This window comes from Drosophila miranda, chromosome 2 (assembly GCF_003369915.1).
Source record: "Drosophila miranda strain MSH22 chromosome 2, D.miranda_PacBio2.1, whole genome shotgun sequence".
NCBI lineage: Eukaryota > Metazoa > Arthropoda > Insecta > Diptera > Drosophilidae > Drosophila > Drosophila miranda.
Window position 1 is genome coordinate 32,894,510 of NC_046675.1, and position 27,654 is coordinate 32,922,163.

General features: G+C 42.9%; 2 protein-coding genes across 2 annotated transcripts; one reads left to right on the forward strand and one right to left on the reverse strand.

The window, feature by feature from the left end:
* Nucleotides 1-532: 532 nt before the first annotated feature.
* LOC108157663 lies at nt 533-2,720 on the forward strand. Its single transcript, XM_017289822.2, has 3 exons — nt 533-1,394; nt 2,212-2,391; nt 2,477-2,720. The coding sequence occupies exons 1-3, from the start codon at nt 1,367-1,369 to the stop codon at nt 2,509-2,511; spliced, it is 243 nt and encodes an 80-aa protein (XP_017145311.1). The 5' UTR covers nt 533-1,366; the 3' UTR covers nt 2,512-2,720.
* Nucleotides 2,721-20,046: 17,326 nt separating this feature from the next.
* Nucleotides 20,047-21,159, reverse strand: LOC108157713. Its single transcript, XM_017289884.2, has 2 exons — nt 20,949-21,159; nt 20,047-20,859 (listed from the first exon to the last, which is right to left on the reverse strand). The coding sequence occupies exons 1-2, from the start codon at nt 21,111-21,113 to the stop codon at nt 20,356-20,358; spliced, it is 669 nt and encodes a 222-aa protein (XP_017145373.1). The 5' UTR covers nt 21,114-21,159; the 3' UTR covers nt 20,047-20,355.
* Between the last annotated feature and the right edge of the window lie 6,495 nt (nt 21,160-27,654).

Here is a 27,654-nt window from a genome sequence, read left to right on the forward strand (position 1 = left end):
GGTCTGGCGGTCGATTATGCTGACGAAATTTTCGAAGATGCCACAGCAGCAGCAGCATTGGGCAGCATCGCGAACCAAGAGAGAGAACAGTATTGAACGGTACGTGAACCAATTAACAGCGGCTGGCCGAGGACGAGAATTTTTAGCAACAGCATTTCTGTGACTGCATAAATACATGAATAATTCAAATACAAAACTCCAGCCAGCAACAACAAGTTGGACATCGACAACGTGACGTGACGTGACTTGCCTATAGAGAGAGAGAAGTATCGATCAAACGATCGCCCAATCTACCGATCGATCGGATCGGTGTTCGTATGAATCTTCCAGCCAAGCTAACAGCAAGCCACCACCATCGCAAATACTCGTACAAAACAAAAAACAATACAATACTCGTATAAGAATAAGAAAAAAGTAAAGAGTAAAGGCAAAATGTTGTACAGAGAAACGAAAAAAAGAAAATTGAAGACGACGACACGAGCGTAAATCTTTTTAGCATGAAAAAAATTCTATAAAACTAACAGACACTGTGTGGTCGGACATCATTCGTGCGCTACGACGGCAAACGGCAGACGACAGCCATCAGAGCCAGATACAGATAGCCAGCCAGCCAGCCAGTCGGACAGTCATTGATTGATTGATTGCTGGACCCAAGCGCAAGCCCAAAACCCAAACCAAACTCAAACTCGAAACTGAAATTGAAAATCGAATCGCTGTGCAGCCAGCAGTATCCGTATCTGTATCTGTATCTAACAGCGGACGGACCATAGCCAACCCATCCCATCCCATCACATCCCATCCTATCGCAGCATCCAACGTCCAGTCGCAGTCGTCAAGCCATCAATCAGTCATTTAGTCAGTTTGTCAATCGACCACTCGGACGCTGGACGCTGGCTGGAGGATATCTTTGCGCGGCGCTTTAGTTTCAGTTCGCATTTGGACGCGTGCTGGTGCGGCATCGCCGAGACAGAGAGTCGAGTCGAATCGAATCAAATCGTATTGGATTGAATCAGAATCACAACCCAGAAGCAGAAGCAGAAGCACACACGGAATCAGAATCAGAATCGTGCGCGATTAAACATTTATATACGTAACAACAAAAACAGACACACACAAACACACGTGTCTGAAGTTCAGTGACAAGCCCCAAATCGGGAATATATATTTTATAGAATATATTGAATCATTTCGGTTGACTTTTAATCAACTCAACGGCAGCCACGGCATATTCAATTCGTCTGGCCCCCAAAGTTCACACGGAGCAAAAAACTATTGTGCAAAGTGCGTTTAAAGCAGCTAAAGTGCGGAAGTGAAGATCCTAAAATACCTGCGGCGATTAATCGGAAGTCAACAAATATTTAACAATATGAAGCTGTTTGCAGTATTCTTGGCATGTACGTACTAATGGGAATATCTTTTGTTAAGTTTAGTGAGAATATGTATATCAAAGGAACATCGAATGGGTTTAAGCAAAGGTTTTATAGGTTATTCATCTTAGATTCCTTCCGTTGAAAATTTTAAAAACTAAGAATGAAAATATTTCAATTCTTTCCATAGTAAAATAATCTTTTTAATGTGGCATTTTTCTATACGAGTATCAATGTCCAGTGCACTGTGACTCATTTATTGACAATTGCTTCAATTAATCTCAGAAATATGAAACATGACTATAAATTTTTCGCCAAAGCAGCAACAGCAATAGCAACAAGAGTCTGACCTATTTCAACGATTTGGGTTGGGGAAATCCACATTTCCATGAATCTCAAATTATAGGAGCAAAATGAGGCCCGCTCCATTCAAATGCAATGGCAAAACTTATGAATGGAAAGTTTCAGAGATTCATTGAGTCATCTAACTATCAGATTAGGTCGTTTGGGCAAGGCCAGATTCTCGGATTTAGTTTGGCATTGCGTGCTGCTGACATGGTTAATTGGGTATGCAGCACTAATGCCGACTGCTGGAGACTGTCCCAGCCCCAGCCCCAGCCGCCGCCTCTGGGTATGGGGTTCGACATGCCAGACGCTCTGGCGTCGCGAAGAATCGATGGGCGTACTGGTGCTGGTGTTGGCGGAGATGTGGGTGATATCATGGGGGATTGATCAAGAGCACTTTGTATGCGGGTCTGGTCGACGGGTTTCGAGTGATTCTTTTCGCACGCCTCCTGCCTAACTAGCTAACAAACTCTGCTGTGATGTCTTTGTCTATTTATAGTGACGCTGTATGCCCTGACAGTGGTCCAGGGCCTCAGCCTGCCCGATCCCAATGTGAAGTGCGCCATGGATTGTGATACGCAGGAGTATGCAGCCATTTGTGCCGCGGATGACAAGGGTACCACCAGGACCTATCGCAATCTGTGTGTAATGAAGACGGAGAATTGCCTGCAGAATGCAAGTGAGTACCGAAGATGAGAGCTGTTTTCCCATCCTTAGATTCTTAACTCATTCATATCCTTTCTCTCTTATTGTGATTCCGACAGGCTTCCAAAAGATTAGCGACAAGGAGTGTCCGTAGAACGATCTATGGTCCAGCAGGAAAAACTTAATCATGAGGTTGCTGGAGGGGTCTTCTTTCTGGCGTGGTATTTGTGTGTGATATTTTTAAGTTGTACTTCAGCGGAATACAGAACACGACCCCGAATGTAATGCATAACTATACCGTATTCTATAATTATTACGTATAATTTTAAATATTAAATAAAGTAATCTAAATACGCACCTTAAGCCAATGCTTAGTCCGTCATAGTTTTCCTTTAATAAGCGATGACTTCATTCCCATTCATTTACATTCACCCCAGTGAACAATCAATCCATGCTCCCCCAGCCATTCTACCACCCTGATCCCCTAATCTCTGCCCTGCCCTCGTATTGCTCAAATTGAAATTAAGTCATCGGACTGATTTAGCAAATCGTTTCTTGATAGTCCGCCTAGCTCACACACAATACACGCGCTGTTGCTACGCATCACGTGTTTCGTCGCTCGGTTAACAAAAAACGGATCGCCATCTCCGTCAGCATTTGGAACATTCGCAGCTGATAATAGACACCGACACCCCCTTCTGTGCATTAGATAGCTAGCTGATTTACTATCGAGGAATCAGGCAAAATTATCCTTTATGCAGACCGACTAAACCTGAAGCTTTGGCTCAAGCAGTCAGAATCTAAAACCTGAAGGTTTGGTTCAAGCAGTGCGACTCTGAATCTTGCAGAATTATCCTTTAAGCAGTTAATCGACTATACCTGACGCTTTGGCTCAAGCAGTGAGAATCTGAAACCTGAAGGTTTGGTTCAAGCAGGGCATCGCTGAAACCTGAAGGTTTTGCTCTTTTTTGCTGGGTTTGTGCTTGGGCTTGGGCTCTGATGCGAGTCTTTTCTCCTTCGACCTGGCGAAGGACCGGTCTCCTAGACCGAGCTCTAGTCAACTGCTCCGGCTTCTGCTTCATATGGGCAGCAGGCGACTCCTCTTTATCGCCCTCCCCTTTTAGTCGTCCTTGATGGCAATGTTGCGACACACGTGCGCAGCACGGCATCTGTTTGTCCTCGATATACTCGCACAATGTTTGTGGTGCATCCTCGCCATCCAGCAACAGATTTTCCTCCATTCTCATGCTGACATCTTCATAGGCACCGTCGTCGATGTGCTTTTTTGTGCTTTTTCTTCTCCTTTTTCTCCTTGTCGCCAGACAGATACCATCTAGTCGATTATCTTACCATTTTACATGGACATTTTCCAAATTTGTATATTCAAATTATTCAAAACGAAGTGGTTTACAGTGTGACCGTGCATTTATCGTTAAAATATACCGTCCGACCCTCTGATATATACCAAAATATACCGTCTCATTTTAAAAATATAACGGAAATATACTGACGAATATAAGTTCCAGTATACATATTTTTCGTTTTTGTTTTTCCGTCCAATATTAATTGCTAGATTGATCTCTCAGCCCTGCCAAGTTAATTTTATCCAATTAATTAACCTATTTTCTACTTGACTGGTTTATTTTAAATACTTGCTTTTATTGGATTTTGCCTAAAAAACGGTTTAAACAAAAAAGTTCCACAAAAAAACAGTCGCAATGTTGCCATGTTGCTTGTTAACCGGAGTATGGGCATTTGTATACCCTGTTTATGTAATTTAATATAAAGATCCTGTTGTCTAAACTGTTTTTAAAACGTAATTAACAAAGAAATTTTATCAAATTGATATGCTTTAGAAGTATTTCTGCAATAGATTAGTTTTCTATGTATCCTATATATCCTTTTCGCGATTTTATAATATCCTTTTTCCTAGGGTATGAAAACTATTAGAATGCATGGAATGGGACTCAGTGCTGCCTACCGGTTCAAAGAGAGACCTACCCGATTCAAGTTCGGTTATCGATACTAACGACTGGATGCGAGAGGTGCGCGCCAAATAGAAATGGTTTGAAAGTGAATGAGCGAAAATGATTTAAATGCAATCTATTGGAATAAATCATACACGTTAGTACGATTCGTGAGCGAATATTCATAAACCTGCTTATGGAAGTTCCTATATCTGTTCTTCCAAAATATACATTTGAAAATTAAATTTAATTTGTTGGGGATGTTAAAATATTGATAGTCAAAACATCGATATGTGTTTTACCTTTGGTGTCACCGGTATTTTTGTGCGATGGTTCGGCGGTTTATTTTAAATAACGAGCTTTTGGACAGAGCTGCCATACTGCGTGTCAGTGTGACTTTATCTTTTACACGGTAACTACACATGTGCTACATGGCAACTACATATCCTTCTACATATACTTCGAAGTGTCACCGTGGATTATCGTTTTTACGAGCTCAAAAGTATTATTTGAAATAATTTAATTCAAAGTAACGATTCGAGGTTTGAACTTTAAGAATGCTAGAATATTATGCGTGTATTATTTCTGGTGTTTTTAAATAATTATTGGCAGTCCGGCAGTCCAAGGACTAAAAAATAGCCAATCTTGTAGAAAATTATTTCATCAATCGGATAAAATTATGTGGGCATGGCTGTGGTTTCAATCTAGCTTTCGTTTATGCTGTTGCTGTTTGATCAAAATTGCCCTGTGCGTCGGCCAACAGTGACAGAAAATCCAGATGCGCATACAAAGGTTTATTTTGAAGAGAAAATTAACCGGAATTTTAAGTTCAGTCGATGAACTGCTTGCAGGATGGTATCAAGGGATAATTTCGTTAGGACTTAAGCAAGCTCTGTCATTCATACAAACAGTTTAAAATCTTTGTAGGAAACGAAATCCATACCAAACAAAAGCTTTAAAAATAAACCAAACCTTAAGGAAAAATTTGGCTTCCAAAGTTATTTCAGAGCGAAAATATTTAAATGACCCACCTCAATCCAGATGTATTGTTATACGTGCGGCGTCTCCTAATGGCGGGCTTTATCTCTTAGCCAGAGACCCCAAGTCCTACCCCATACATATGTATGGCACTCTGAGAAATGTGAGCATATTCCAGTGATTAATGCAGGACCTGGCCGATGAGGCCCCACCACATCGAGGACCCTCAGGGGGGTCCGCGTCTCTCGACTCGCAACGCGAGTGGATAAGGAGTCGGTGGGTGCGGCGCCACTTGCCCCGTAATTAAACTTGATTAATTGTCTAGTCAGCATGAAGGTAAAAATCGGCGTACCCATGATAACAAAACGGAAATGGAAATTAATTAATACGAACCCCAAGAACACAAAAAGAAATAATGAAAAAGTTTTCTTTGGGCAATCGAAGACCATCTAACCCCAACACCCATCAGAGATATGTGGATAAGAGGGGGATCTAAAAGCCTCCTCCAAACCGTCCTAGGAGAACGGTCAACAAGAGATCCAGAAGGCTAAAAAGACTGACTGTGTTCTTTTAGCAAAAATATTCAGCATCCAATTTATTTTTCACCTGTCTCAGAGCTTACGAGTACGTATAGTACATATCTCAGTTCTCCCATTTTCGAATCGGCTTCGCAAAAATTCCATAATCAGCAAACAAATAAATAAACAGCTGGAAAACTTTCCGGAAACTTTTTGCACCTTGTGCACGGAAAGGGTTTCATTTTGTCTTGGCACGCAAACTTCTGAGCCAAATCGGCGATGGCAGCCAAAGAAATTTATTTAATTTGCAGTATTTGCATTAAGAAGTTAAGTAAGGAGTAATGCCGGCAGCCGGCAGGGCAGCCATCTGAAGGCGTAAGTCGAGCCGATGTTATCGATTAACGAAGCTGGAGAAGGTAGGAGCTACAAAAAACCTAGAAAATCGAAGTATTCCGGATCCGTTCTGTCCGTAAATATCAGGCCGGAGCATCCTGTGAACAAGGGTATGAATTTGTATACCCGATACTCAAAATGAGTATAGGGGTATATTAGATTTGTGGTGAAAATGGATGTGTGTAACGTCCAGAAGGAATCGTTTCCGACCCCATAAAGTATTCTTGATCAGCATCAATAGCCGAGTCCATTGAGCCCTGTCTGTCTGTCCGTCTGTCCGTCCCTATCAGCGCCTAGTACTCAAAGAGTATAAGAGCTAGAGCAACGAAATTTTATATCCGGACTTCTGTGATATGTCAATGTTACAAGTAAATTTCGTTCCTCCTCTTTTTTTTAATTTTTTGAGTTTTATTGAGTTTTAATTTAAGCAAAAGCAATCCAAATCAAAAATAATAATTAAACAATAAGAATCCTAAATAACAATTATTCAATAAAAATCAAGAACAACAATTATAATAATAATTATTCAATAAAAATCAAGAATAACAATTATAATAATAATTATACAATAAAAATCAAAAAAAATAATAATTATTCAATAAAAATCAAGAATAACAATTATAATAATAATTATTCAATAAAAATCAAGAATAACAATTATAATAACAATTATACAATAAAAATCAAGAATAACAATTATAATAATAATTATTCAATAAAAATCAAGAATAATAATTATTCAATAAAAATAAAAATAATAATTATAATAATATTTATTCAATAAAAATCAAGAATACAAATTAAAATAATAATTATAGTAATAATTATTCAATAAAAATAAAAAATAATAATTATAATAATAAAAATAAAAAATAATAATTATGATAATAATTATTCCATGCAAATCAAAAATAATAATTATTCAATACAAATCAAGAATAGTAATTATTCAATGAAAATCAAGAATAATAATTATTCAATGAAAATCAAGAATGATAATTATTTAATAAAAATAAAAAAAAATAATGATAATTATTCAATAAAAATCAAGAATAAGAGTTATTCAATAAAAAATAAAAATAATAATTATAATAATAATTATTCAATCTAAATCGAAAATAATAATTATACAATAAAAATCAAAAATAGTAATTATGATAGTAATTATTCCATAAAAATCAAAAATAATAATTATAATAATAATTATTAAATAAAAATCAAAAATAATAATTATTCAATACAAATCAAGAATAATAATTATACAATAAAAATCAAGAAATCAGTCGCTACGCAGCGCCCGACGACATGCTCAGACTGATTTTCCGTCTTGTGGAGGAGAGCCAAACTGACTAAGTATCGGGTATAAATGTAGAGTTGCGGTCGCCGCAGCAATTCACAACGTTCCCCCTCGTTTTATATTTGGTTTGCACATACGAATGTAAGCTGTTTCATGAGACCATACAGTTTTGCTTTTTATATCCATTAATTGAGTTAATTACTGGACTTCTTGGTAGTCCTGGCCAATTAACTTAAGCCTCAACACATTCATTCAGCTATTCATTTTGCCTTTGTGTTTCTGCTGCATAAATAATTCATTATTTTGCCAAAGCAGTTTCGCTTATCGTCAGCAAACAAGCCACACCTACCTGTGTACATGCCCATGTACATGGGCATGTGCCCACTTCGTTGACCGGCGAAAAAAAAGGTAATATTAACAGCTTTATCAATCGCAGAAGACCCCAAAACTAAGCCAGCGGGCAGCAGTGAAGGTCCAGACATGGAGGACGGTGCGTCCGATTCGGTTTCCGATTTCGATTTGGATTTCGAGCTGCATGCAAAAGTTTTGCGAGTGAAATAAATAATGGAAACAAAGGGCGCATAAATATTTGAAGATCGCCCAAATAAGCAACGTATAAAGCAACGAAAGTAGCTGGGAAACAAGTGAATTGAAAATTATTTCCAATTCGTTTGCTTTTCTCATTATAATTGAGGCGGCGCAAAAGTTGCATCTTGTTTCTTGCATCTTGGGTTCGGTTCAGTCTCCTTCTCCTTCTCCTCCATCTGTGTCTGTTTTTCCCCCTGGGCTTCGGAGGCTGCTCTTGTTTCTACTTCTGTCCCTGCCACGGACCCTGTCGTTGGGTCTCAAGATTAAACACACAGATTTTGCTGCAGTTTGTTGCGCTTTTTAATGAACATGACTTGACTTGACTCGGTTGCCAACGGCTTACACACATAGGGTCAGATATCGGTTACATAATAATCTCAGTCGCCTTGCAGCATTGGCAGGTGAAGGCACTGGACCCCTCTGGGGCAGATGCCTTGGATGATCTGTCAGTTGTTTCCCCAAAAGATGGGTTTTGATTTGCTTACATAATAATTTATTTATTTCTTTGTACAATTTCCTAAAGTTGGATCCCTCTATATAATATTTTTGGTTTAAAAAAGATCTATCTGGGTCTGACTTCCTTCCTTTCATATTTATTTAGACGTAACCAAATGCGAAATGAAACCGAAAACTGGGGAACAATTTAATTTCAGTTTCATTTTGCGCAAGAAAATGCAAATCAAATTTTCACTTCTCTTTGTTTACAATTTTCATTTCATTTTTCCAAGAACCGTTGGTGCCGAAGGGCGGAGGAGTAGTACGTATAAAAAGGGACTGCAGCCCTTTGATAAGCAGATTATACGCTTTTCAGCATTTTCATTCTTATTTTTCCTTGTTTCCCTGCGTCCTGGGTGCGTTCTGGCGTAGAATGTTTTGGGGCTTTTTCTTTCGTCTCCGAGTATTGTTCTATTGACATTTGTGGCATATTGTTTTCAACAGAGATTATTATCAAGGAAACGATTTGCATCCAATCAAATTTCATAAATTTAAATGATTTAAACTTAAGAGATGGGTATACACGTGAGATGTCACAATCTAAGCTGTCCATAAGGAGATTTTCTTTCCTGTTCTGTCGCTTCCGTTTAAAGTAAACTTTTCTTCAACGTCCACGACATTTTTTCTGATGGCTGCCCTGTTCCAGGGTCCGATCCATTTGTCTTGCTTTGTCCGCAAACATTAAGGAAACAGAATGCCCACAAGCTGACGAGGACGAGGGAGAGCGCGCCACGCCATGCAACAGCCGACAGCTTGTCAACCATGCCCATGGCGCCCACAAACCATTCCACGTCAGGATAATTAAGAAATTTTTCAGTTCCCATGTTGGGATGGCCGCCACACTTCCCCTCCTTCCTAGTTCCTTTTTCCTCTGTTGGCCCCTGATGGGGCGACCTTCCTTATCGAAGTAAATGGAAATTGATTGAATTCCATTAGGCCAGGGTAGGAAACGAACTCTGGCCTTTCAAATTAGGCAAAAACTAATGAGCTATGCACATGACCGCCAGTTGAGACATTAAAAGTTGTCCAGCTTCCTCCGACTATCATTTGCCGAGGGGAGAAGAAATATAGGACCGCAAGGGGAGACGAAGACTTACTTACTCCCCGTCCTCTGAGGAGTGCATTGAGCCATCAAGTGCTTGAGAAGGAAGCTCTGGGAATTCTGGGGGATGGGCTTGTCTATTACTGGTCTCTTAATGGAAACGCATTAAAGAGTTCACTCTTTCGTAATACATAATTAATTGAGAATCGATTTCCAAGCTTCCACAGATTTTCAATGAAATATTTAACATTTTTTGATATGAATAAAGATGGAATTATGTATATAGCTTCAACGGTTATGATCAGGAGATGATCCGTATCAATTCTCTCAGGTGCAAATACCTTAAAAAGTCACAAAGGATTGTACGCCGATCCCTAAATCACTATATATGCACCCATACTCTTTCGACTATGATAAAGTGGATTCGAGGACCTCAGGAAAGGCAGCATAATTCGCACGCACGGAACCGTGACAGGATTGTCAGTTGGTCCGTCAGCTAAATCAGTGCAACGCATGCGTGCCACATTCATCATCGTCAGTGGCACACACTCACTCAACATATTGTTGCAACATATTTTACGTGAGGGGTTACCGTTAGGGCTCCACTGCCAATGCCACTGCCCCTTCCACTCAGCCCAATTGCTCCTGCTTGCGTGGAGATTTTTTCAATTTTTAGCGAAAATTACATCATCACTTATGCTGAATGAGATTTTCTCTTGTCCTGATCCTGCTCCTGGTCCTGACTCAGTGAATTATTAAAAAATTTCTTTGTCAACAAATCACTTTGCTCAGGGGAGTTTCTGTTCTGGGTGGGGGACGGGGAGCTCTGCACTAAATAAGGCATGGGTCATACCCACATACACCACTCACTCACATGCGATTTACATTAGCTGGAAAAAAAATTTCAAAACGTCGCAAAGAAATTTGTTAACGTTGGAGGGTTGGTTTTTGCCTCGTCTCTGAGGGGCACGTGGTCCTCCTCCGCCTCCTTCCTGATGATGTATGACGGCAAAGGTGGAAAATCGTTTCGAAACATAATTTTGTTTGCCCGACACCTACAACAGCCGCATAAATCTCCCAGATCTTTAATTCTGGCGGCTTTAAGGCTACACAACAGACCCTTCGCCTAATTTTTGGGTCCAGCCGCCTGCGGCAGTCGTTGACAAATTCAATAATTTTCCCCATTACAAAGGGATATTCCGCTATGTGGCTACGTGGTGCGGTGTGGCTTGTTTTTGTCTGACGACAGCCAAGCAAAATTGATTGACGCTGATTTGTGTGTGTGTGGGGCGGAGAAGGAATCCCTGGATAAATTTAATTTCAACCAAAGAAAAATTGTACGATATCGACACCTGCCGTGGCGCCGGAAAGTAATCAAAATAAAATATGGATTTTTCTCTTTGTTCCACGCCCTTGCCGCGGGGCGGGAATCCTCCTTCGAGTCCTGTGCGTGTGGAGTCTACCAATCTGCAATTTGTCTTGGCTCTGATGTGCGGAGCGAGTGTGTCTAAGTGTCTGTGGATGTGGCTGTGGATGTGCGAGTGTGGGGCTTCTTCTAAGCCGCTCAGCAAACAAGCGGAAGTTGCCCCACGAAGCGTTAATACTTGCAAATTTGTGATAAGACTTAGACTCAAGTTGGGCTCCCACCCACCCACAACCCATCTCCCTTCCATCTTCTCTGGGAGATAATGCACGAAAGCGGGTTTTCTCGTAGAGTGCGTGTTGGGTAGGGGGGGTGTGTGGTTAAGGCCTCCTTAGAAGTGCTTACTAAATTCCAGGATAGGTTTAGTACCCCAAAAGGGGTAACAAAGAGATGGGTTTTCGCTTATTATTATCCTCTATTTTCCTGTGTATCTGTATTCCCCCTTTTCTCCATTATTGATCAGAAGAAACTATACTTGGTAACACTCGAACTTTGGTCCACAAATAACCAAAAAACTTGCCAAGATAATCGCGAAAATAATTTGCCAAAAGTGGCAGGAGCAAAGTTAAGAGCCCACAACACTCGCAGTACCCCAAAAATTGCAGACACATTACCCCGCGCTTCCATTTCAATAATGTGGAACATTCGAGTGTGAACACAAACGTGCTCCGAAAACTATTCTGAGCGAAATAGTTTGCCAGCAGCACATCTGCTGGCATCTCTCTCTACTTCTTTCTCTATCTCTGGCAGGCAGGAGAAAGGCCAAAAATTCGTATTATTGAACGGCAATAAATTTGACTAGAAAACAGGAAGTGAATGTGCTGGGGAAATGGGTTTGGGATTGGGATTGGGTTTGGGCTTGGGGATTGGGGATTGGGAAAAACAAAAACCAACTTTTTGGGCAAAAATAGGGAAAAGTTTTAATTACCCATAAAGATGTTCGTACACGAAACAAAAACTACTCGAACAGGGAAAACCAGGACGAAAGGCGAAATCATGGAAGGGCAATGGCAATGGCAATGGGCTACGGCAAATGATTCGGTCTCGGTTCGGTGGAGGAGACGGAAACAGGCCAAGGCGGAAGGAGCCCGGCGAGAGCCTCTTGCCTCGCCCCCTCATAAAGATCATAACGCATTAAATTGGCCCACAAGTTGGACTTCTCTCTTGGCCCTGTGCTTGGCTAATTTTTCAGAAATCAATGGCCAATAAGTAGGCAACGCCAAAATCGTTTTCTGGTCAGTCATTCTTTGTGTGCTGGACCCCGAACGAGAGCCTTCTGGTGCTGTTGTTGTTGAGTAATCGCAATTTGGCGCCGTTTACCAGTTACCGACTGCTCAAATGCTCAACAGCCCCACACCCACTCGCCGCCTCCTTTGCGCTGTCATCCATGGCCGTGTCCACGTCCACGCCCTCGAGATATCTTTGGCCTGGCTGTTGTGTGTCTCGGGCTTTGAGAAGTTAAGAATTCAATTGACCACAAAATCAAGATTATTGTACGAGCACAAGAGCTGAAGTGTGGCCAGGACAAGGAAAAGCCACTTGGCTGAATGAAGGGGCTTCAGTTCCTGCTGTAGTCCTGGCTGGTATTTTGAAGTTTAACCATGGCGAGAGTCGGAAGCGCCTTTAGCTATCGGACTGGCCACTGGACCGACTGTCTTTACGGACTTAAGAAGTGGTCATTGAAACTCGTCAACTTTCCTCTTGCTGGGGCGGCGGAAGCGGGCGATGAGCTGGAAAGTGTCGGATAAATTCGATTTCCCCTGCAGCAATGGACTTATTAAACTGTCAAGATGGACTCATTAAGTGTCGCTCCTGGGAGCTCCTCTAAGCGACGAGAAAGAGTTGGAAATAGAGCAGAGGCCAATCTATGTAGTTTAATTTTCCTTCTAATGATGTCTGAGAATTCCCATGCTAATAAATATCTATTTACACTTTCAATCATATTTCATTTTACTGCTTGTTCAACTGCCGACAACATTCTGTGTGGCACCACTCAATTAGCCTGCAAACGTCACGACCAGACCATCAAGCAGAGCAGACTTTACCACGCCAAAGACCAGGCTAGGCCAGGCCAGGCCAGAGCAGATCAGATCAGTGTCCCAGTCCCTGTCCATCCAGACACAGCGCACCCAATTCGGCGCTGTCCATGTCCATGTCCATGTCCAGTTTTTGTTAATTGAATGCAAACAAAACTCAGCGGAAATGTTGCTCAAACACGCCAGGCGACACGACAGGAAGGAGGGGATGAGGGATGGGAATGCCAACCCCAAAATATTATTTATGCTTCCACATATATTGACCATTCATTTCTGGGCTTTTAACGCCTGGAAAACGGTTTGGTTTATTTTGGTTTGGGTGCGCCGGGGCGACCGACAATATTTATTAACTCGTGACCGGCTAGTGGGGCTAAGCATTTAACATTCGCCGGCCGCTGATTGTCGGTGTCGCCTTGCACGGAAATTAGTGAAATTGTATCGTCCTCGACGCTGTCATCCTTGTGGTTGTAACTTAATTAAGCCCACGCCAAATTGGGCAGGGCCAGCAGCCAAGGCAATTGACACAGTGACACCCAGGGTTTATGGACACAAGGCCTCCCCATGCAGAAGCCAGAATGCTAACATAACTCATCGTTTCTTATGCAAACTCTGGGTATAGGGTATGCACGGGTATGAGGCGTTTACTCGATCGACAAAACTCTAATCCGAATTCAAACTTAAGTTTATTTCAAATATTCGTTAAGGTAAAAATATTAAGACTTTTCTTCATTTCAAAGCGCATTAGCCATTCGGCTTTACCAACACCCAAATGACCCTTGTTTGTCGTTAATTTTTTGTGGTGGTCTGGTTCTTTTGCCCTTTCGTGTTGAGGCAGCATAATTTTCAGGCATTTAGCCTGGGCCAGCCCGGAAGCATTTGGCTTAAATGTCTGGTCATTTGTAAATAGGTTCGTGTGCCACAGCCACGGCCACAAGGCAACACTTGACGGAAATGACCAAGAAATGAGCCTCCGTTTTCTTGGACACACAGAAAAATGTCACGACTTTCACCTGGCGGGGGGCTAACCTCTACCTGGGGTGTGTTCGGGTTCGGATGTGTGTGCTGCTCCGTTGACTTGGCCAGAAATTAGCACAACATTAAATAACACGATTTTGTCGCTGTGATAACCGGGCTTTATGCGTAATGCTGTCTTGCTCTGGACATGAATTATGATCCTGTAATAACTGGGGGCTGGGGTGCGCACCCCATGAATATTTTATGCGACTTGGACTACGTTTTAATGGGCTGAGTATGTGAATTATGTCTAAGTCTGTTTTAGTTTTAGTTTGGGCCTAATTAGGTCAATGCTTTTTGTAGGTATGAGAGAAGGGTGTCCTTTACTTCCAAGATGAGGAGACACTGTGATCGTACCAATAGATGTCAGAGCTTTCGAGTCCCAATCCATTTTGGTCATTCCCTTAGCTCGAAACTAGCTCAACAGATGGATTCCTCTGACACCCCTTTTCATCAGCCGCTTTTCCAGTGCTTTGCATAAAAGTTTTCCTCAATTAGCCAGAGACTTGTCCGCCCACTCATTTGGTAATTTTTTTTGGCCTAGCGAAACTTTTCTTCTTCTGGTAGAGTTTTTCTTCCAAATGGTAGACATTTGTTTCCACATCCACCATGGCCCTCGAGTCGGTTAGTCACTCCGTCAGTCAGTTTGTGGGGGAACAGGGCATGGGTATAGGGAGCAGCATCGGCATCAGCATCGGCCCTGCGGTCGTTCATTTCATGGCCTGGATCATCAATAACTCATGCCAAGCCAATTTGTATACTTTGGACAGTTTTGTGTTCGGTTGTTCGGCATTCTCTTGACTTTTGGCCAGCCATCGGAGCAATTCCAGAGGAGAGCGATTCGAGCAATGAGCATGGGACCGAGTAGAGCAGAGCAGAGACGGAGACAGAGACTAGGCTCAGAGAGCCGAGACTGAAGCCACATTTCAAAAACAGTTTCCAAGGCATAAATCACTTAAATGCTTCAGGAGCCAAAGAGCCGGGAGCCGGGAGGAGGAGGAACCGGCGGAACAGTTCGATTTGCCAGCTTCAAAAGTTTTCCTTTTCCCTGTTCCCCCTGTTGCCCTTTGTTGCTGTCTTCATTTGGAATTTTTTGCCTATTTTCTCGTGCTCCGATGGTCGCTGGTGCTCTGCTGTTGGTTCTTTTTATCATAGGGTAAATTGATTTTTTGTTTTGCTTTTGCCAGAAATAACGATAAATTGAGCAGATGTCACCAAGAGGGAGCGAAGAGAGAGGGAACCGAAAGGGGAAACTCCCGAATTGAGTTGAGTTATAGTTGGAGTTGATGTGTGGCTTTCATTTACCTGAACTCAGGATTGGAGTGGTCTTTCCTTGGCATATCGTCGCCTAATTTGTGGAAAATTGAGATTTATGGCCCTTCACTAGCTCTTTAAGTTTCCTACGAAATTTAAGGCTACCCGAAAAGGATTACCCCAGTGGGAGGAGTGAGGTGGGGGATGTGGCTCTCTTTTAATTATGATTAATGACCGGCTAATGACTGTTCTCGCCTTCGATGGCATATCAATGTCACACATCAGCGACTCCTCCGCAGCTCGAAAAAAATGCAAATTTATTGAAATTCTCTGTAAAGCAGAAACCAATCAATAATCGATACATCCCATACCAACCCATAAATACATATATTTAAATCCTAACATATTGCTGCTTAAAAAAAAGGAATGCAAACATAACGACAATTTCACGCTACAAATGTTTCGATTAAAAATTTCTCGTTTCCTTTTCTTTGTTTTTTTTTGCAAATGTCGTTTTGGGGTTGCCAATAAACCACACCCCTGCCATTCCAATCCGATCCGCCCAGCTCATACGAGTGTGTAACGGAGAAAACAAAATACGGCGGAGAGTGAAGCATAAAGAAGAGTCAGAAGGAATGAATCCCCGGCAGCCACTCGCCGGACTCTATTTGATATTTGCTGAAGCACGACAATGAATAATAACTACTCGTACATGGAATGCATATGGTAGAAAAAAAGCAAAAAAGGAGCAGGACCAAGCTGGGACAACCCTGAAAGGATTGGCAGGGGTCTTGGGTTGCAATTTAAAATGTTCCTCTGTTGACGATATTTTTTGTATGTGGTTGATGGCGGATCGCAGATGGGGTGGAATATTTATTGCTATTTGGTTTAAGAATAATTACAAAAAATCATATAAAGAATGCAGGAAAGATAGTGGGATGATTCGGCTCCAAATCAATATATCTATCTATATCCCTAACCTTTGTAAACTATCCATGTCCTCCCACTCGACCCTTATCTGCCTTCAGAGCAATTACTTGAAGCGACCTGCACAGAAATTGCAACACAACTTTTCCAAATAATTCATATTGGCGACAAAACTCTATCTCTCTCTCTGTCCCACCAATCTACAGGAGTTTTCCGTCTCTGTTCTGGTGTTTCAGTATTTATTTGCCATTTGCCAGAGACTTGTTTCATATTTATCAAAGTCTGTGGCAAATAATTTTATTAACTTTGGCGCAAAACTTCAGCAATGAAACCAGCCTGAATTCGACTGCAGAGAGAGGGAAGAGGCGGCCAGACTGAGAACTGTTCGCGAAAAGTTGCAGTAGGTACAGTTTCGCTACCTTTGCTACTCTCTTCGGTCCAGGGACAACTTTCCAGCACTGGCGCGCACTGGCAACTATCTGTAGCGCATATTTTATTATTATCCCTTCGCACAAATAAATATACTTTTGCGCAAATTACAAAGGGCACAACTAACTGGTGACTTTAAGTTGGAAAAGGCATCTATTCTATATATATGTCCGTTCCCTGTTCCCCGTTCCCCATTCGCCTTTCGCTCCGTCCATTGCTGCTGCTGGGGCTGTGCGACAAAAAACTTTCGTCCAGATCTAATCAAAAATTCACTTAAAAAGTTTGCACCACTCGCAGTATGAGGCTGAATGACTTCAAGTGCAACCTTCGCAGTCTTCGCTTCTTGTTTTTGTTGCGCTATGGGGCTTTGTTGCAGTTTCATTGTTGCACAGACGGCCGAGGGTGTATAGCGTGTACTGATGCTAAAAGGACTTCCACAACCAGCACTTAATGAAATCTTCTAGGGCCAGTCCCTCTTTTTGAGGCAGTACCGAAGTTAACTAAAGGCAGAGGTTGGCAGTCGGAAACACCTTATAAGGTGGGTGAGACAATGAACTTGTAGGGTTTTATCAAAGGGAATTTGACATGAAATGGAAATGTTGGTGGCGGATCACTTGGAGAACTTTGGATTGTAGGGAAAGAAGGCCCCTGCAGAGCGGGGCTATCTCTACATAGTTCTTTCCCCAGTAGTAACCCTCTTAAGGGCGTAAATAAATCAAGCACTCAATAAAGCTCACACCCAATCCTTAACCGCAGCAACAATTCCATTTTGATTACATCAAGTGGATGCCATCTCCCAATGGAAATTGCAGTATAATCCCCCACACAATGCGGAGCTCGAAAATCATTTAAAATCGTTGAAACTTCACTGCCACATTGAGAGTGACATAAATGAAGTGTCAATTTTAATATCCCGAATCCCGAGTCCCGAATGCAAAAAATAAACCAGCAAATTGAGCAGCTGGACGGGGCCAGACGGCGGGGCAGTCTCCTGGGCAACATGGGGCATAACAATAGCCCATAGCCCGACTCCCACCATCCGTCCTCCATTCGTTCAGGAACAAATTGCATAAAAAATTTCGCGCACACTTAAAAAATGTTCAAGTGCAGCGCCAAAGTCGAAAGCAGGAAGGAAGGAAGGAAGGAGGCGGGAGGCGGGAGGAGCTGTCTGTCTGCGTTTCCCTCTCATTTTGGTCCTTTTTGCCTTTTTTAAATTTGCACAAAATTGCAAATAACTTGCAATAAAGGTGCCAGAAGAGGCGGGGGGCAGCAAGTAACTTTGGAGTCACAACAAAATGGCGATGTCTGAGTTGAGTTTCATTCTGCCGGTAAACGTCTGGGAATCAATTTAAGTTAACTCGAGTCTATTGTTTCAGCATCGCTTGCCGCGCTTTAAGCTCTTCCAGACTCCTCCCTATATACATATGTATATCCCCTGCCCCTCCCCCATCCAGCCCTGGTCTCAGCTAAGGAATTTTTATGAGCTGCCGTCGCTGCTGTTGCAGCTGCCGTCCTCGTCGGCTTTCTGTCTCTTCTGTCGCACAAACTTTAGTCTCGACTCCGCTTGTTAATATTTCACCTAGATTGATACTGGAAAAAATCTGAGGCACATGCGGAGAGGGAGCGCGAGGCATGCCGCCAAGTGTCTCGGTGGGTCCTGGGTCCACAAAGCAGCTAGGAATTTCATTATATGCCACCCGAAGCCAAAGGACAAAGACATGTTTTTAATAGTTTCGCATGTTCGGGCTGCCGGGTTTTTAGTTTTCTCTTCTCCTTTTTTTTTCCTGTTTGCTGTAGTTCCCCGCTATTCGATTGTGCTCGGCTGCAGTCTGGGAAAAGTTTGCCAGATTTTTGGCCCATGCATTTTGAATAGTTGCATTTTTAAACAGTCCATGTAAAGAGCATAAATTCTGGGCCCGTGCATGGGTTAATCATGATTATCATAATCAAAAGGAGTGGCGGGAATTGTGAGTGCAGTGAAAATATTTGTACTTGAAAGCTAAAGGAGGATGAGAGATGAGGATAAGGGTTATCATTTTGTAGGACTGAGATTGAACTGAATTCATTTCGAACTGCTTCCAGTCGTCAGATTTCTTTCATCTCAATCACAAAACCTGTATCTCTCCATCTCTGTATCTCTGCAAAAGAAAAAAGTGTCACTTTATTTATGAACCCTGTTTTCCAGGGCGTAACTCAACCGAAATCGAAACCTTGTTGCACATCTATTAAGAGCAAATGTCAAAATTAATTGGAACACGTACGGACTGGCGGCAGGGTTCACTTGTTGTTGGCCATGTCTAACCCTTTGCCCCAGCTCCGGCCATGTGGCCATGCAGCCATGTGGCCTGTGCCGTTGTGCCACATTAACTTTCGTTTTCAGTTTTCGATTTGCTTTCTACCATTTCTTTCATTTTTCTGGGGCGTGGCTGGGCGTCTGGTATGTTTGGAGAGATTTTTGCAGAGTCATCGCATGATTACGTCCATTTTGGGGCAAGTAATCATGTTGTGCACACATACCAGCCCAACGTTGAGTAGGATCGGTGGCAGGTCCTGGAGCAGGCGGAGCAGCAGCCGGACACAATTATCGGCAAAAAGGCTTTCAATTTCACTTGGTTTGCTTCGAGTAAACAGCTTTGGAGCTCCTTTAACCACTTCCATGGCCACTGGTACTGGGCGTCCCTTCGGTCGGCTTTCGGTGGCGCTCAAGTCAAGCATGCAACAACCGCAAGCGGCACGCAAACGCATCAAATCAATGAAAGTGCCCTGCTATCGCTACCAGTCTGCCCGGCTCCGTCCGCCACTCTTTTGCACTTCATTGAATCGTCGACAACTGGCCAGAAAAACGGGCCCAGGCCGGGTCCGTATCCGTGTCCGTGTCCGGAGTGGAGGCCCAATGAAGCTGAAGCTGAAAACGCTTCGAGCTCTACTTAAAGCATTTTCCATTCGCTTTATTTCGCCCACCACCCCCCTCCTGCATTCCCTTTCGGCTGCAGTGGGTTTATGAAAATGAAAATTGCCAAGAAAATCGACCGACAAAAAAATTCCTCATCCGCATCTCTGGTCATATTTCGAAGCATTTCCTTTCGGCATTTCAGGCAACGTAATTGCACCGGCATGCGCTGACTGGGGTTACGGGGGGTACTGGGGTATGCCCATCAGCCTGCCTTGATATAGAAACTCTCTCTCTCTATTCCTCTCAATATGCGTGAGCTTGATTTAATCTGAATACAAATCGCTTATCAGCCGAAAGAGTAGGGTGGAAAAACAAGACAAAGAAAAAGGTTTCAGGGAAGACCGAAACACTAACACTGATCTGAATGAAAGGAGCTTTAAGGTAGGAAGATCTTTAATTACTTATCACATGTACTCATAAATTCATTTGAAAAATACTAAGATATACTCGTACTTATGCCTAAACATTACAGATATCCACATACTTTCTTTGGCCCAATTTCTTTATGATCGTAGATATCAGACTTTAATGATTCATATCAAAGATCAGTTCAACGGCCTCAAATGGCAACAACCATAATACAGATATCCATGATATATCCATGATAAAACGTTGTTTAGAATTTCACGTAACAGTTTGCTATGACATAACTTACACTCTAAAGTCCAAGTGTAGGTGCTCAAACTATCTAAAGTAGGCGCACAGTAGAGAAACGAATCCAATTACGATTCGTAAAGAGGTTGCCATAGTGGAGGCATTGCACTTGGCCAGCGATTGTTGCTCCCAGGCAATCTGGTTGCCGATTCCCTGCTGATCGGCTACCGCCTGAATTACAGCTATTATAGTCTGGTTAAGCTCCCGTTGGCGCGTGAAGAGCTTGAAGAGGGGCATCGGGGATATGTTGCCGTAGCCGCAGACGAGGGCGTACGTAGTGTAGTCGGTGTTCATCAGTTTGTACGTGACTATGATTCTTCCGTACTGTAGCTTGAAGACGCCGCGTTCGGTGTCATTGTCCCAGGGGAAGTTGACCTGTTCTTCGGTGTACTGCCAGCCACCGTTCACTGTGCTGATGTATTTCAAATCCAGCTCAAGCTGATCCTGTTCGATGGCGTCGGGAACAGACACATTCAGACACTCCAGCACATCCACATTCGGCACGCGGGCAGCCTCGTACCAGAAGCCAGAGAGCTGCAGGGAAAGTCAATTGCAATTAGAATAGAAATTCTTGGGGGGGGGGGGGGGGGTGGGGGGGGGGGGCCGCGCTCATCCCTACTTACTGCTGTCAGATTGTAGGTGATACCAATGCTGTCGGCCCGACAGTCAAACGATTTTGGTAGATCCGGTATGAGGGGTATCTTCATGCGAACCGCTTCCGTCCTCTGTGGCATGCCGCAGAGGCAGAGCGCGACCAAAACTGCCAGTACAAATGTTTGCGTCTCCATTTCGATCCGCTCACTTCGACAATCTCCAGACAACTGAACGAGCTCTCAATCACACACACACACAAGTCTCAATAATCTCATGCTTATCAGCATGAATGATGACTAGTACTATTGTACTCGTACTTATGTATGCACCTAAATATCATTTATATATGTATAGTATGTACTCACATAAGTAAGTAAAGATTTCTATAAATGTGTAAAAAGCTACTGCTATCTATTGCTTAGCTATCTATCATGATGATTAATTGGGGGGGGTCTTTTTTTTATTGTAATCTTTTATGATATGCTATGACCATTATAAGGGCATATTGTACCCTCACTTCAGATCTAACAAATTGCTCAGCGATCGGAAAGAACAAAAAAAATAAAAAAGATACTGATAAGCGGGTAAATATCAGTAAGAATATTCGATTGTAACCATAGGTTTTGATTACTCAAAATAAACTTTAAATGGCCTGCAGACGGTGGTACTCGTAAAATATTGATTCCCTCGTACATACTCATAAATGCATATTCAGATTATAAGACTTTGCACTAAAGGTTTTTTTTGCCCTGAGCATTCTATTTATAAATACATATAAATATATATCTTTATTCTTCAATGACCACAACTTATCTTCACCTCCTCAAACCAAACGAGGGGGAACGTTGTGAGTTGCTGCGGACACCGCAACTCTACAGTTATACCCGATACTAAGTCAGTATGGCTCTCCTCCGGCAGACGCCGCTAATATTAAACGACACGACAAAGAGTGCGTGCGAGAGAGACAGAAAATCAGTCTGAGCGTGACGTCGGGCGCTGCGTAGCCACTGCAAATTGATTTGTTCCTATTGGCTATAAAAATAATCTGATCTGATCCAGATTCAATAATCTGATAGATATGGCCATTATCTATGATTCTGCGTTTTTAGTTTTCTCGAATGTGCAATATTGTGGATGCAACAGATTTTCGTCCTTTGTGTGGGTGGAAGGGGGTGGGGTGAAATTTTGAGATACACGTCTTATAGTAAGATCTAACAGGAGTGCGGATACCAAATTTGGTTACTCTAGCCTTAATAGTCTCTGAGATTTTTGAATATCCTCAGATTTTCGTCCTTTGCGGGGGCGGAAGGGGGTGTGGCGAAATTTCGAAACAAACTCGTCTCGGTCCAATATATTAGGAGTGTGGATACCAAATTTGGTTGCTCTAGCTTTTGTAGTCTCTGAGATCTAGGCGCTAATGTTTTACTCTAAGCAAAGCCGCCTATGCTACGTGTGTGTTAGAGAGAGACAGGGCGAGAAAAAATGAAATTGTTTTCTTGATGCTGGCTATAATAATGATACGATCCAATTCAGATTCTGCAGTCTTAAAGATATGGTCATTCTCTACAATTCTACGTTTTTGGTTTTCTCATATCTTTAAAATTGTGGATGCCACAGATTTTCGTCTTTTGTGGGGGCGGAAGTGGGCGGGGCGAAGTTTTGAAATATTTTTGTAGCAGTGACATATCACAGAAGTCTGGATCCAAAACATCGTTGCTCTAGCTCTTATAGTCTTTGAGCACTAGGCGCTGAAGGGGACGGACAGACGGACGGACGGACAGACGGACAGACAGACATGGCTCAATCGACTCGGCTATTGATGCTGATCAAGAATATATATACTTTATGGGGTCGGAAACGATTCCTTCTGGACGTTACACACATCCACTTTTACCACAAATCTAATATACCCCAATACTCATTTTGAGTATCGGGTATAAAAAAAAGCTAACCCAGAAGAACATTCTGCGGACACTAGAGAAAAGTCAAAGGTTGTGTGGTGGGACAATGAGGAGAAATCCTGGTAAAAATCACATGAAAATCGATTGACGTTTAAAGTGAAATTGCACAATGTTTGCAATGAAATGTTGTCGCAGTAAAATATATCGCTGAAGCCTTGCTGCCACGGTTGCAGTTGCATTTGGAGTGCGAGCGGGTCCTGGATTGGGACAGTGGCGGATAGAGGCACAGCACTGCTGAAATGACGAAGATAAAAACGCAATCAAACAGCAACAAAAAAACAAAAATGGCAATGGCATCTGTTTGTATTTGTGCAATTGCAAGCGTGAGTGTGTGTGTGTGTGAGGAGGGAGTGTGAGTAAATGCACTCGAGCACGCGCTAAGGCGACCCAAGAAGCAAAGGCCCAAGAATGCAGTAGCGAATAATGGAGTGCCTATTAAAAGAGGCCGTAAGCCTTTGACTTGTGATTATTTCTGTAGGGGATCCATACACCTTTGTGGACTTCACTCCTGTCTAATACTTGGAAATGAGGGAGGGTTATACTTATATTACTTATATGCGCAAAGACAAATGGCATAGTAAAATGAAACATATCCAGATTTAAATAAAATGTTCGGCTTTTAGTTCCAAATACTTGTATACTGAAATTACACAGAATTCGCTTTGATTTAAATATAAAGGTATTGAAAAGTCTTTTTAATATAGCCCTTATTTAGTCTATAAAACCATGCAAAATATATATAATATATGTATTAAATTTTTATGAAATATATGTAATAAAAATATTCAGGCAGGCTCCGTTTTTCACTTACTTTTGCGAATTACGTTTTCAGCGAAAACGTTTCGTTTTGGTTTTAAGGTGCACCAGTTTTCACATATTTTTGTTATGTGATTTCAAAAGTAAATCGCAAAACGGAGCCTGGCTGATTGAATTTGAATATGGCCTATATTTATGTTGAATCAGAGAAAAATACCACAAACCTTTGGCTTACATTTTCAAATCTAAGTTTAAATATTTAAATTTCACGGTTGTTTTCTCCAGTTCCTTCAATAATTATCTTGCGTCGTATACTCCCGACCTATAGCCTTTCGATTTGCAGGGTATGCATGGGCAAATGGATAACTGTACATCGACATCGATTGTCGCTGCAGCGCTGCCAACTTAACTGTGTTAAAGAGTTGTCATTGTGTTGTTTGCAGAGTTGTCGTTCGTGCGTTGGTCTCCGCCTGTCTGCCTCTGCCTCTGCCACTGTGTGTGCTTGTGTTTGTGTGGCTGCTGGCTTTTGTAACTGTAAAGATATTGCAGCTGCAACGTGTTGAAGTGGCGCCTCGGTAAAATTGTGTCAAACTGTGATTGCATTTTTGTGACTGACATTCAATGGCTGTGGCTGTTTGGCTTTGGGCAACGCAAAACTCTCACTATCTCTGGAGTAGTTCCCTGCTTGCCCCTCCAGCCCCCTCCCAGACTTTGCTATGTGGGCGCGTGGGCGTGGTTTGAGTACTGTCACTTGCCAGGTCATAGGGTTTTAGCACTCCCCTGAGTGTTGTGTTCGCTAGAGATCAGCCAGGATGTGTCACACACAGGAATATAAGCGCGTGTAACAGAGTAATAGAGTTCCCAATGGCCACAGTTAATCAGCGCATATCAGGGAGAAACCTCTGCTAATCCCAGCGAGAGATTGGCCATGGAAATCCGTATAAAGACCGAAGTGTCGCGCAATTAACTGAGCAACTTTTTAAAATCTCCCCAATGATGGAAACAACTACCACTCTGCCCACTGCCCTCTCCACAATCCGCAAAAAACAGGAAACTCCCCTCTTGAATAGTGGCACCTTACCATTCCGCCCTTCTCCCGCCACTGCCGTGGGCTTCTCTGCCGCCGGATACTTGGGTTATGATTATTACTTATGATAATTCAACTTGACGGCGCAAAAAGAACTTGACACCGCCACCACCACCATCGTCAGCACCACCCCGAAAATAAAAAGGAAGGACCGCCGCAGCCGCTGTCAAGACGACAACAAGGGCCGCGGCGGCGGCGGCCACTGGAGATGGCCGAGGAAAGGGAAAACCAACCCTGAGGGCAGAAAATGTGGGCAAGTGGGTTTTATGTTTCGTTTACTGCAATCGAGACTTCCCTTCTTTGTTGCGGCCAGGACGGTCCCAGGGCGAACATGAAAAACTCAAACTAGGAATGAAACTGTTGCGTATTTTGCATTTGTCTCAGGACTCCCCACATCCACATCCACACAGCCTCAGCCTCATCCCCATCCTCATCGTTTATTGTTTTCCGTTGTCTGCCACGGGGTGCGACAGCGTCGCATTTGCACCTTCAATTAATGTACTGGCAGCAGTCTGGGTCTGAGCCTGAGTCTGGGCCAGGATTCAACCCTCGTTCCATGGTTTCTTGACTTCTGCCCCGTACATTGGGTACTCCTGCTCTTTTTTTTGTGATTTATGAGGGTGCGATGGCAAAACAAAATTAAGCCAACGAACGAACGACATTTGGCGTCAGCATCTTAGGCAGAGGTTACTGCCACTGCCACAGAGGTTTCAACTTTTAATTAAAAGTCACTTTTGATTTATAATTGGTGAGCGTTTACTTCCAAGTTTTGCTTTGCATAAACAAAAGGCCAGCGCTTGTCCAGAATTGTCAGGCATCAGTTTGATGGGATAAACTAAACAGAGGTGTCTTTAGATAAAGAGCAAATATCCTATAATAAATGATAGACCTTTGTTATGTTTTCTTTACCAAGTTTATAAGCGATTGTTGGTCCTGATTGTATCTTTTTAAGAGTGTGTTATTTCCTTCTGTCACTAAGCCTTTATCTTTTTCTAAAATGCCATCGAAAGATCTACTGAACTACCATTCTTCTCTAATAAATTCCTGAGGGAAACTCTGTACACAATAAATTCCTAAAAAGAGAATCCACCACGCTCATTGGTAACCCTGACAATAGACCGTTTGTTGCCATATTGTCGCAGAGTAACGGCACGTGACGTATGGAGAGAGATACATGGATGATGGAGGGGTGATGTTCAGTGATGCGTGTCCCGTGCATAATCAGGATTTGCATGCATCAACTGTAACGGCAATGGCAAGAGGAATACATCATCAAAAGAAGGCAGACCTGTCTGGTCGTTGGTCCATCTTGCAGGAGCAGATTCCAGCAAGATGCCTTTCACTGCGGCGATCGGGCAATCAATTCTGGTCCCCGGGCATCAACCACCGACTGGGATTCGTTGCACGTCCCCTGATGCGTGAACAGTTTTTGCGGCAAACAGAGTGAGGAGAGCGTCGGTCGGGTGGGAAACAGATACTCAGACAGGGACTCATCCCAAGAGCCAACAGCCTGGCAGCCTGACAGCCAACCTTGACGACCGAATGTTGCATGCGTTGCACATTGCCCTTGCCCTTAACCGAAACCTCGGCCGCGTGTCCTTCTAATAAGCCTAATGCATGGGAAAGGTGCCCAGGGTGGAGGTTACACCAGAGAGATGACAATATTGGTAATATTTTAAAGTGGTCGCCAGCACACGACCACGACGCAGCCGACGTTTGTTGTCATAAAGAGACCTTTAATTAAATTCATATTTGGACACACAACATTCTGCTGATTTATGGTCGAGGAGGGGCGTGGGGCAGGACGCGTGTCGGCGGCCATTGAACAACCATCATGGAACTCATAATTGTTTGTATTTCCCGGCATTAATCTAATTGGATTGCCAAGGAGATTCCCCAAAGCCCCTTAGAAAATTGATAATCAAAATTTATATTGGAATTTAAAAGCATATTTAAATTTAATGTGGGTCATCTGATGCCAAGATGGTTTTAGATTGATGAAAAATGGCTAACCATTAGCAATGGATTCCTTGATCTTCTCAGCCATAGTAGAGCATTGGGGGTACAAGAAATCTTCTATTTTTTAGATTAAAGCTCAAAACATATTCCCGAAATTGACCCCTTAATCTGTGGCATATCTAACCTTCAGTAGGGCTTTGGGGGTTGCTATCCTCATGCCACCTGCGAGGCATCTCTCTCTCATGTGTTGTTCATATTTGCATAAGCGGCAACGGGCAACCTCAAGCATATTGCGTCCTTCGTTTGATGCTGCTGCTGCTGCATCATGGTCGTCATTACTCAACTTCTGGGGCCCTGAGTAAATAGCAGGCACTGGCACTTTACGACCTGGGTTGGGAATGGGCGGGCATGGGCGTGGCTGGGCATAAGGTAATGCATGATGCTTGTACGGAGAGATGTAGAGATGGCCGTAAACAGCAACTGCTGATGCTTCTGCTGCTGCCATGCAGGCGAACGAACGTGCCGGGCATATTGAAATTGGTTCCCGAAATCCAGCGAGCTGTGGACTCTGCATGCAGCAAGCAGCAAGTCAGCGATGGGGTGTGGCAGAGGCGGAGGTGTGCTGAAATTTGAAAAATGGTCAAAAGTTGTTTCCTGTTTTTACCTTCTCCAGCTGACAGGCCCTAAGGCCCACTTGTACGTACCTACATATACGTACCTGTATCTATAGATATATGCCAAAGATCACGCGCTCTACCTCCTCGAACATAACGCAGATGGCTTAACCCAGTTCTAGCTCCAGTTCCGCTGTAGTTCCTCTGCACTGCACGTGAGTCCTGGCGCTAATCATTTGTCTTCCTCGACTGCATTTTCCACTTGGCAGCAGTGCAGTGCCCTGCCCGAAACGGAAAACGAAGTTTCCATTACGCACTGACAGCTGATTGCTAAGTTTATTATTGCTTTCGTTTGCGT

Bases quoted from the DNA above. Each gene is read 5' to 3' on its own strand.
- LOC108157713 (XM_017289884.2), bottom strand. From the start codon at position 21,113: ATGGAGACGCAAACATTTGTACTGGCAGTTTTGGTCGCGCTCTGCCTC. The intron at 20,860-20,948 runs GTAAGTAGGGAT...CTTTCCCTGCAG, and splicing joins TCACCTACAATCTGACAGCA to CTCTCTGGCTTCTGGTACGA.
- LOC108157663 (XM_017289822.2), top strand. From the start codon at position 1,367: ATGAAGCTGTTTGCAGTATTCTTGGCAT. The intron at 1,395-2,211 runs GTACGTACTAAT...GTCTATTTATAG, and splicing joins GTTTGCAGTATTCTTGGCAT to TGACGCTGTATGCCCTGACA. The intron at 2,392-2,476 runs GTGAGTACCGAA...TGATTCCGACAG, and splicing joins GAATTGCCTGCAGAATGCAA to GCTTCCAAAAGATTAGCGAC.